Raw genomic sequence first — 12,316 nt, forward strand, 5'->3', positions numbered from 1 at the left:
ATTATTTTTTATTCCTAAGCAAGTAATTCTTAGTTTCTTTCTTATCTTTGGTGGAGACTTTTTGTTGATTTTTGGTTTGCTTCAAAATTTTCTTTTCTTTTGACAAACGAATTTCATTTCTGACAGGAGTATCAGTCAAGATCCTTGTTTTTAACTGCCTACTTTTAACATTTTTTTTTCTGGCAGATGCTTTTGGGTAAGGTTTTAAAACCTCAGGTGAGATTATAGAAGCAACACTTGTTGACACTTTGTTTAAAATACTTGTTTCAATATTTACTATAGTTATTTCAGACTCTATGTGATTAACATGTGCTGGTATCATTTCAGATTCCATGTTGTTGACAGGAGTGATAGTAACTGTATCTGGAGCAGCTCTATCTGTAACTGATGATGGTAAATATTCGTCATCTTTGAAAATTTCAGAATTGAATGACTCAATGCCAGCTACTCTAAATCCTGTCTGTATATTAGATGGTGAGAAAGCTTTTGTATACGGTTCTCGAACTATTGAAACAATATCATAAATGGTCATTGGTCTTGGGTTTGAAACCATCCAATTATCACATGCAGAATTGTAAAACCTTTTCAATGGTCCAAAAACAGTTCTATCTAATGGCCGCAATTTATGGCTGCAATGGGGAGGAAAACTTATCATTGTAATTCCGTGTTGAATTGCAAGCTCCAAGCCTTTAACAGAAATATGACTTTCATGACTGTCGAGAAGTGACAAAACTGGAGATTCCTGAGAACAGTTTGAATATTTAACAAAATGTTTAATCCATTCTATGAAAATTTCTGAGTTCATCCAACCAGAAGGATTTGCAAATCCCACACATCCAGGAGGTCCTTCCTTAATCATGTAATCATGAAACTTTACCCTAGGAAAAATAAATAATGGAGGAATGGAATTTCCAATAGCATTAGAGGCACAACATGCAGTTACCAATGTTCCTCGTTCTGCAGATGTGATTCTTCCAACTTGTTTGCTTCCTCTACCAGCTAAAACCTTTACCGGCTTTTGAACGGTTGTTAAACCAGTTTCATCAACATTATATATACAGTTAGGATTATATTTATATCGATTTCTTACCGTTTTAAGATTTTGAAAAAACTCTCTTACAGTGTGTTTGTTAAAAGCTGTTGATCGAGCGAAGCTCGTTGCTTCAGGTGTTCGTAGAGACAACTCTGATTGTCTTTTCATAAAACCTTGCAACCAATCAATGCCTGCAATTTTATTTTTGATCCATGATGATGGGCATATCTTATTGTTTTTTAAAGCAAATTCATATGCCAATAATCGCGTTGACCAAGTTGAAAGGCCATAGTTCATTTTTGATGCAATTAGTAAATAACTTGATAAACTTTTTTCATCTTCTGCTGTAAAAACTTGTCTATTGTTGTAGTTAGGCTTGAAAGCTTCATTTGGATTAAGCCTCTTTTTACGACAATATCTTTTTAAAGTCATTCTATCTGTGTTAAACTGACGTGCTACAACATTCAGTTGTGTTCCTTCTAAAACTTTATTAACAGCTACTTTCATTGTTTCACTTGGTATAGCAACTTTATTTGTTTTTTTAATTCTATTTCTAACCATTTTAAGATCTGTAAAAAAATATATCAATAAAAACAAATGTTTTTAATAAATGCTAATATTTAACATAATAATATTATGTTAAATATTATTCTTTTGATATTATAAAATAATAGTATTATTATTACTAGCTTATAACATAAGTAGATTTAAAAAATGAAATGCTAAAAGCTATTGTTTGTTTATATATAGTTTTTTTTTAAATTATAAATACAATTCCATACGTTTAACTGTATTGCTTATAAACAAAAACATGGGGCACTTCGTCTTCTATGGGGCACTTTGATCCTCCGATCAATGGGCCCCGCATAGTCAAAGATCAATGTACCCCAATAGGTATAGGTAACATATTGATAGCAATATCTACTGTATAAATTGCAGCCAAATAAAAATTATATATTATATTATACACCCAACACTTACAAATTTAAAATAAAATTGTTGTTAACCCATACAGACATCTAAATAAAAATATATTTGAATTATCGTACGATTTAAAAAAATCACTTTTTATGACGAAAAACAATATTTTCTTTATTTTTTTCGACGCTGATAACCTTATGAAAAAATATTACGAATAATCAATTAGGGAAGCATAATGGTTAATTAAATTGCAACCTCACTTCTAGTAAGGCAAAAATGAACGAGTAAAAGCCAAAAGATCATACTGCCCCGGCGATCAATGCGCCCCCATCTCCCCTAATTTATATGAACACTTTTAAAAATTAATGCTTTATCTTATGAAAGTTGGATTATTGGGAAGCCTTTCATTTTTTTTGAAGAAAATAACCCAAAGCTTAAGTCTATACTCATTATGATATCATACGTTTATAGTTTTATTTTCTTATTTATGTATTTTTTTATTGTTAACAATTTCTTCTTACAATTCACGTAAAAAAATTCTGTTAAAATTGCGTTATAGAACTACTATATATTTTCAAGTTTTTTGCGGTAAAATTTCCAATTACTAGCTTTTCTGCCTATAAGTATACTACTGTGATAAAAAAGTAAGGTGAATTTTTAATTTAAACTTCCCGCCTTATTCGAATCGTCCAATCTTTTTTATTTTTTAGTTGGTAGGAATGTCATTAACATTTGCGCCAAATTACATGTCAAACTCATAATTATTTTTTTTTGTTTACGCTTGTTTCTGAAGTACCAAAAGTGCATTCGGGGATTTTCACGATGTCTAATTTTGTTGAGCAAAGAAGTGCTATTAAATTTTGTTTGCGGAATGATATTTCTGCTGCTGAAACGTATCGAATGTTGCAAAAGGCCTTCGCTGAAGAGACTATGTCTCAAAAAAATGTTTACAAGTGGTACAAAGACTTCAAAGAAGGCCGAGAACGTGTTGATGACTTGGAACGCTCCGGACGACCATCGACTTCGATTGATGATCGCCACATCAACAAAATCAAAGAATTGGTGCTTGCAAATCGTCGGTTAACCATTCGAGACCTTATTGACATGGTTGGAATATCATTTGGGTCGGTGCAAGCGATTTTGAAGGATTATTTGGGCCTCAGAAGACTCAAATCACGTTTGGTGCCGAAATTTCTCAATTTCTTTGAAAAAGAGCGTCGCGTTAAAACGTGTGAAGCAATGCTTTCTGACTATCAAGACGTCTACAAACAAATTATTACTGGCGATGAGACTTGGGTCTACGCATACGACCCTGAAACAACCGACCAATCGAGTGAATACCGTGAAAAAGGCGAGCCGAGACCGAAGCAACCACGTCAAAGTCGCTCGAAAATCAAGGTCATGTTGACTGTTTCTTTGATTATTCTGGTGTCGTGCACTACGAATTTCTTCCAACTGGCCAAACTGTCAACAAGGAATATTATTTAAGCGTTATGCGACGTTTGCGTGAAGCTATTCGCAAAAAGAGACCGGAATTATGGGCCAATAACTCTTGGATTTTGCACCACGATAATGCGCCTTCGCACACAGCACTGGTTCTTCGTGAGTTTTTCGCCAAAAACTCTACCCATGTTGCTCCACAACCACCGTATTCGCCCGACTTAGCACCGTGTGACTTCTGGCTGTTCCCAAAGCTCAAGAGACCACTCCGGGGAAATCGTTTTGAGTGCATTGAAGAGATCCAACGTGAATCAGCACGCGCATTGAAGGCTAGTCCTACCGAGGACTTTTCGGCATGCTTCGAAGACTGGAAAAAACGTTGGCAAAAGTGCATTGGGGCCGGGGGGGGGATTATTTTGAGGGGGACGGTACAGATTTGGAAGAATAAATAAAGATTTTTCATTTAATAAAAAAATTCACGTTACTTTTTGATCACAGTAGTATGCGTGCTTTTTTTTTTTTTTTTTAAAAAAAAAAGAATATTACCAACAGAAATTCATCTCTATAAAAGTTATAAATGTTTTTGTGTGTATGATTGGCGGAAGAAAGTGGACTTTGATCACTCAAAAGGTGATCAAAGTCCACTTGCAAATTATATATAATTATGCGTTAATTATTTGTGCAAAAATGTTAATTTGGTAAAAAAAGTCACGCTGTTCAGTCTGATCCTTTTTTTAGAGGATCCTATCTTTTTTAGAGGATCGTAGCTATCTTTTAATATATGTGAGCAGTTCATAGGTATAATGACAGATGATTTTATAAAAAAATTGAATTGAAGAAAGCTAAATATTTTTCCATTGATTCTACTAATGATATTAGCCATGTAGATTAACTATATTCATTTTGGTATGTTCAAAAGAATGGCTATCCGGTTGAAAGATTTTTAGGATTTTAACCCAACTTTGGTCATAAATATATAGAATTAGCAGATGCTATATTTTTATTTTTAAAATTGCATGGATTAGATATACAATTGTCGTGGTCAAAGTTACGACAAGGTGTCTAACATGTCTGATAAGCTTCAAGCTCACATTAAAGAAGTTAGCTACATTAACAACATTTGTACCATGCTTAGCACACTCTTTAAATCACGTTTGTAAATGCGCTGTAGAATGTTTTAGAAATGCTTCTGAATTTTTTATAACGCTTCAAAATATCAATAAATATTTCAGTGCATCTACATATAGATGGGAAATACTTCAAAACAAATTAATTAAAACGTACCATTTAAAAGACTATCAGATACCAGGTGGTCAACAAGACCTGATGCATGTATTAGTTTAATCAAAAATTGGAATGAAATAAATAATGCACTGTCTTTTATCAAAGATGATAAATCATCAAAGTCAATCACAAGATCAGAAGCTAATCGATTTATATAATAAAATTAAAGCTTATAGATATTTAAAATTAGACTTGAAACGGTTATAAAAGTCACATTATGGGATGATATACTAGAAAGATTTAACAAAACTAGTGAATAATTACAGAGAGTTTAGATTGATTTAGAAATAGTTGTAGATCAGTATTAGATCTAAGTAGTATGTTTGATATCTATGAAAAGAGAGAGAGCAAATAATCAATCGGGACGCAAAGCATACCGAAAAATACGCAAAAGAAAAAGAAAGATAACTGCAGATGAAAAAAGAGAAGGAGAAATAGATTTTGAAATTCGAGACTCTTTAAGGATTAAAACATAATATGCTATTATTGATAAACTAAATTCTGAACTAGAAAGAAGAAAGTTGTGCTATGATAAAGCCAATAAAAATTTAACTTTTTGTTTCAAATAATAAAATTATCACCATCAGAAGTTAGCAAAAAAGCAGAGATACTTTAAAAAAATATACAAAAATGATCGTTCGACTTCATTTGCTAACAAGTGTATACATTTCAGAAGTTATTTAATGAGTTTAACTAAACACATGAAACCTAAAACTATAATAGATATTTTTAAAATGATTAGAACTGATAAACTTTAAGAACTATATAACTATCCTTAATGCTATATCTACGATAAGTAGATATATCATTAAGAATATATCTATGCTGCCTAACTTCCAATTGTTCAGCCGAGAGATCATTTTAATCATAAAAGAAGATTAAATTATATTTGAGGTTGGTAATGAATGGCGATTTTCTTAATAGGTTAGCAATTCTATTTAATGAATCTGCGCTTACCATAGATATGAGTTTTAATGACATTATAAATTCATTTGCAAAACAAAACTCACGTAGGAAAACTATGTATGTTTTATATGTTTGTCTAAAGCTTAGTGCCCTAGGGCGCCAAAAATATAAATACATCTCTGTCTGTCACATTAAATTTATTTATATTTATAAATATATACATAAAATATTATTAAAAAATAAAATTTAGTGAACTCGACACATCATACCAAAACTTTTTATTAGATATATTATGAATAGAGAAACAAGCATAAATTCAACACGATTCTCTATATACATATACTGACTTACTCATTATTAATTTACTTATTATATATTTTTTTATAAAAGATTGGTATTCTGATCTAATCTTTACTTTCTTTTTATTATAAATGAGGCCGGGCGAATAAAAGTAAGGAACTGCTTTTACTCAGTAATTGGTCAGCTTTACGCCAATAAAAAATTAAGGAATTTCCTCAAACTTTTATATTCACGTAAAGTTGACTAATTCCTTAGCGTTTTTGGAGTAATTGGTTTGCTTTACGTGAATAAAATTTTTGCTAACCGAGTTTGCTAAAATTTTTATTCATTTGAAGCAAAACAATTACTCTAAAAACGCTGAATAAAAGCAATTGCTTTTTTTATTCACTTGGTCTATGATCAGGTAACATAAAAGGATTGTTTTTATTTTGTAATTTTTTTATTAAATAGACCACAATTTGTTTTCTCTAAGTCGAGTAAAAGCTTAATGACCCACTTGTTAAACCAATTAATTACATTGTATTTAGAGCAAATCAATGACCAAGATTTGAATCTCGGATAACTCCACGTATAAAATACTCTAAATTGAACAACACTCCAAATTGAAAATTATGCAAATATTGTCTTTTATTAGTATGATTGCACAACGTAACAAATTATTATTTTTTTGTTTTAAAAATGTGTTTTCTTAAGCCATTTTGCCAAAAACAAATAGAAAATAGCTGTTTGTAACCGAGGCAATAATATAAACATTTTTTGTGGTGATTAAGGTGCTCCAAGAAATCCTTACGGTTTTATTACAGAGCACCATAGAAGAGTATTAAACTAGGAAGTTCGTAGTTAATTCCTTACCAATGTTGCTTATCTGGCCAGAGCCAGTACTAAACCTTGGCCTAAACTCTAACCACTGCGCCATGGCTACTAAAAAATTTAAAAGAAATTAAAAGAATATAGATCTATTATCTAATAGAAAATATAATTGTTTTATATATTGAAACTTTTGTATTTTTAAGAGAACTCTCAATTTGCATAAAATAATGATCATTCTTCTAAAATGCGCATGAACTGCTAGAACCATCCAGAACCTTCGATAATTAATCATAACATTCTAGAACGTTCAAAGAACCTTTTTTCTTCAAAGAATTTTTAAAATATTCTGGAACGTTCTAAAACTGCCCAACAATAAAAAAAGTATTAAAGTACAGATAATGTGAATCAATATTTTAATTTATTTCATTTATTGATGAACGAACCGTACTTTAAAAAGCAACAAGTTAATTTTAAGGCATCGAGAAGTTGTTGCATTTAGCAGATGAATATTTATACGTGGTTAGACAATTTATTAAGACAAGATTAAAATTAATTTTCAATGGAAACAGTTGTAAAATGTGTAAGACCTACAAAGCAAACTTCTGCGCACCTGTTAAGAATCAGAAAATGATCTTAGTACCGTATTTCATATGCAATTATTTTAATAAACTTTTTAAAGATACGTTGAACAATTGCTTCTCGCTTAAATGCACTTTATTTTGCATTTTGTTTTGAAAAAAGAAAATTGAGTTTCCATAAATATCAATGTAACATAATAAAATATGTTGAGATTTATGACATTTTTTGCCTTCAAATTTATACAATTAGTGCTATGTTGCCATAAAGTTTTGTAACAACCATTGGATCACTCAAGCCACTACTACACCTGTATTATTGATTCATAAAAACGTTGCTAACGAACAAATTTTTTTCAAATTGTTTATAAAAACCTACATTTGTTCATTACCCCTGTACCATATAGTCCTAAGCTGCTTTTTTCACATTCCCAAGATGAGAGCAGCCATCTTCAGGAGAAAGCACGAGTACAATAGGGAAGAAGATGTTGAGTTTTTAAATTTATATTCGTCGTTTTCATAGTTATTTATTTATCGTTTGAACACGATGAAATTTATCGTTTGAACATGACGAAATTTAGCACCCTTTAATTGTTTATTACGCGAAAACTACTCAACAGATCTTTGTAACTTTTTGACACAATGAAGCTAATTTATTTATAAAAAGCACAATGAAGCTAATTTATTTCAATAATTTTTTACGTTTTTTATCGGACGCTTAGATAGAAACCAAATATCTTTGCGAGTACATTATCTACTGGATCTTGTTATAACCTAATTTTTTTGAGACAGCTTTTCTTTTTTTTCATAAAATCTTTTTTATTTGCAGTTAATTTCTTGCTTTTCAATAAGATTTGTTTTGTAAATGACCAATAGCTTTAAATAACTCGCTGCTCAGCACCATTCGGAGGGTTTGTTTCATTAGGTACAAATTCGACGCCATTATGTTTATACTATTCTTGAGACTTCTTGGAGTAGTGAATATTGTGGGAATTTCTTGCTTTTTAATAAACGGTAAAAGGCGCTTCTTTAAATCATTCTTTTATATATAAATCTGCGTTCAAAGTCTTACGAGTAATGTATGGTGTACTTTTTAAACCATAGGATTATATTGCTATATAAGGAACTTGGGAGCAAATTTTTCAGTTTGAATACACTTAAATTTTTTGGTAACATATCTACCTTTCGAATAATAAAAATATTGCTGCCCTGGCAATTGTGAAAAGTTTTTTTTGCTATAGGTTTGATTGTCTTCAATTATGCACAAGTTTTCTTAGTTTAAAAGTTTAAATATATTTAATTTCTCCATCAACGGATCGCTTTGGAGTTTTCTTTTTATGATATGCTTATATTCATGAGATCTAAGTGCGTTGACTATCAAAGCTTAGTTTCATTTAAAATTTCTCGCAAGATCTACTAACGTGACTAACATACATTTGCCTTTATGGAGCGAATAATAAATTTTGCTATATATATATATATATATATATATATATATATATATATATATATATATATATATATATATATATATATATATATATATATATATATATATATATATATATATATATATATATATATATATGTATATATATATATATATATATATATATATATATATATATATATATATATATATATATATATATATATATATATATATATATATATATATATATGTATATATATATATATCTTTAAGGCCTTTCTTTTTTTTACTTCTACCTTCTCTTTCTATAGATTGAGTCTGTTTTAGTTCGCCGCAAAATAAATCCAACTTATAATCGAGAAACACCAGCCAAATGTAAAATGTCAACTTGTGACAATGAAGGATTTTGAAGAAAAATTTCTAAAACTTTTTTTCAATTTAATATTTGTTCACTCACTTTAATCCGATAGCAATTGAAGAGCAGTTTTCCAAAACTTGTTAAGTCCATGTTTGTAGTTTCGAGATATTTAGGTTTTTTTGTTTATGAAAAAACTAAAACTCACATGTAAATTTTTATAAGTTGAAAACATTCAAATTACTTACACTTCATTTATAATTAAGCTTTGGTAAATCTTTGTTTATTATAAGCCACTTTTTTAGCCCTTTAAAATGTGTTGATTTTTCTAAAACTGTGTAAGTCCATGTGACTTAACAAGTTTTGGTTGAACTATAAAATGTACTTGGTAAAAAACTCTTCTATAACTGTTGGTTGTTGTGTTGTAACATATTTTAATTTTACATAAAGTAAGTATTGTCTTTAAAAAATAACTGAACTTAGACTAAAGCCCTTTAATGATAATCTTAATTGAAGATAATCACATTAAACTTTTTATTTGTATTTATTTACAGTCATTTATTCTTCAAATGCAGTGATTGAAAGCTTAATATGATTACAAAATACTTAATTTTAAACAACATTATTACAGAATAACATTAATAACAACATTAATAACAACAATATGCAATAATTTAAATCTCCAATATATTAATTTTGGCATTTTATTTAAAAATTTTCCAAAACACACTAAAAGGAACACTAACAGTTGCAATAAAATATAAAGTATCTACATGTAATAGTAGTTGACAAGACACACGTCTTTATAGTGAAGTGATAGTATTAATATATGGATTATGTCAAATGAAGCAAATTTAAATGATACAATGAACAGAAAAAAAAATACATTACATTTCAAAAAAATATGACAAAAAATATTAATAATAGAACAAACATCAGTTATAGGAAATTTTTACAAAAAAGATTCAGTGATATCATCATAGATCTGAACTTCCTCTCCTTCTCCTTCAACATTCGCTCCCAATACATCATTATAAAATGCATTAGCTGGAATAGTAAAGAATGACATAAGTTTTCGCACATCATCAGCTTTAACTTTTTTAACTTTGTTTTCTGGTGTTAATTTAACAGCCTTTTGAAGCGCCTCGATTTTCTTCCCCTTAGCCAAAACTGTTACCATTGTTGGTTCAGCATTGTAGGTTGTCTGAACAAACAGTGCTGTTTTAGTATAGGTTAACACTCGCTGTTTTCTCATTAAGAATGGTAGCTTTGATTTTAAAATATTTTTTGTTACCAACTGAAAATCAAACATTTCCCAGTTTATTCCAAATACGTGTAAAGTGCCAAATTCAGAAAAAATATCATAATATTCCTCTGGGGATAGAATACTTTCTCTTTTCCGAAGCATTTTCTCTATTCTTCCAAACACTCTATCTGGAGGCACATAACTATGCCCTCGAATAGGGAAAAAATGTTCAATTTTTGTAAAAACTTCACTTTTTTTAATGAAATTCATCAGAGTGCTCATTACAACTGAGTTTTTATTTTGCGATGAGCAAGCATCTGAAAAAAGACGTATAATTTTAGGACTCACTTCATTTTGACTGCACTCATCTTCAATCTTATCTAAGTAGTTCAATAATGCAGAAGCTACTTGATTGCTTCCGCGTCCACTTTAAGTCTCAAGCCATGTGTATATGTCCACATTTTGTTTGTCTTGTTTTGCACCCTGCCTTACAAATGTAAGGTTGTACAGCCTGGCGAGCATAAAAAACTTCACCAACACTAAGCTTGGGAAGTGGTTGATTTTGCTGCATATCAAAGGAAATAGTGATTGTATGAGGCTGAGTATTTCTTAACAGATCAAAAAACTTTGAAGCACGCAGTTTGTGGACTTGCAAGTCAGTAATAAGCTTTTGCTTAGCAGCTGGTGTGCTTGCACTCTTAATTTCCATTTTCGTTGTCTCACAAAAAGAGCAGACATCAGTTCTAGGATTTCCATAGCCTAAGTTGAATTTGGAAATGAATACTCGAGTAAACTTTGATAACGAAGCTTTTTCATGTTGCTTAGATTTCCACGTACGCCACATTTTGGCAATAGAAAGCTCTGGGGGAAGATACGACCTCACACTTTTGCCTCTCCCATAATGACTTTCTCTGCATCGATAGGTAGCGATGAAGTCTGTGATGCTTTTTGTTATCCTTATATCGTTGAGACTCTGTCTGGATCCACCTCTGGTCTCTTTAATAACAGAGCTTTCATTCTGGGTGCAGTTGCGCTGTATTCTCTGAATACGGTCTGCAGAACAACATGTAATCGATCTAAATGATTTAGAACATACAGGCACTAGGTCACCTGCACTGTTGCGCACAGTGTAGTTAAGTATTTGCCGGCGTGTTTTAGTCTGCAATGCCTTACGATTCTTGTTCTAGATGGCATTTTACTCGACACATGCCTTAGAATGAACTTGTCTTGCTCAATCTTTTCTCCACATTGGTAAAATGCATCAAAAAATCCTAAAAACGAAAGAAAATATAATTAAATATAATATAAATTGTATTACAATTTTATTATACTAAATTTAAATATTAACATTAAAATATTATAAATATAAAACCATTTTTATAATAAACAATAGTACTTTATTAAAAACTAATAAAATATAGCCTATATTAATAATAAAATATATAGGTCTAATCCTTAAAACAAAAAGTTATTTTTTTCAATAATAACTAGACTCGATTATATTACTATAACTATAACTATTAGACTACTGTCTAATAGTAGATCTACTAATATTAGAAGAGACCAATCTTGCAAATCTTTCGAAACTAGGTCACCAGCCCTACACTGGCCATTACGATGTTGGCAGCTTAGTATTGGCACTTTATGTACTCTTATCTTTTATTTTCTGCCAATCTTTAATTCTTTTTCGTCCTCTACCGGGTGTTACTGGGGAAGCGAATTCATCAAGGAGCTCCAATACATCTACATTGTCGTTCGACGTTTTGGAAAGAATTCGTATCATGACTTACCAAGTTTTGGAAAAATGTCAATATTTTGTACTTACTTTATATTGCCATATAACAAGTTTTGCATGAAACGGTTTTATTCATTAAATAGACATCAGAGAGAATTTCCAGAAAAATGAGTTATCTCATTGTTTTCAATTTTTGACTTAACCAGTTTTGGAAAACTGCTCTTCAATTATAACCAATACTTATTATCATTACAATCAAACAACTACACATTAGCTTCT

At 30.4% G+C, this 12,316-nt stretch overlaps 2 protein-coding genes across 2 annotated transcripts; one reads left to right on the forward strand and one right to left on the reverse strand.

The window, feature by feature from the left end:
• Position 1: 1 nt before the first annotated feature.
• On the reverse strand, positions 2–1,594 carry LOC136078481 (tigger transposable element-derived protein 4-like). The gene has a single exon (XM_065794255.1). The coding sequence runs from the start codon at positions 1,592–1,594 to the stop codon at positions 2–4; it is 1,593 nt and encodes a 530-aa protein (XP_065650327.1).
• A 1,182-nt stretch (positions 1,595–2,776) lies between these two features.
• On the forward strand, positions 2,777–3,442 carry LOC136078482 (protein GVQW3-like). The gene has a single exon (XM_065794256.1). It carries the CDS (start codon positions 2,777–2,779, stop codon positions 3,440–3,442), a length of 666 nt encoding a protein of 221 aa, XP_065650328.1.
• The last annotated feature ends 8,874 nt before the right edge of the window (positions 3,443–12,316 follow it).

This window comes from Hydra vulgaris, chromosome 03 (assembly GCF_038396675.1).
Source record: "Hydra vulgaris chromosome 03, alternate assembly HydraT2T_AEP".
NCBI classification, from domain to species: Eukaryota; Metazoa; Cnidaria; class Hydrozoa; order Anthoathecata; family Hydridae; genus Hydra; species Hydra vulgaris.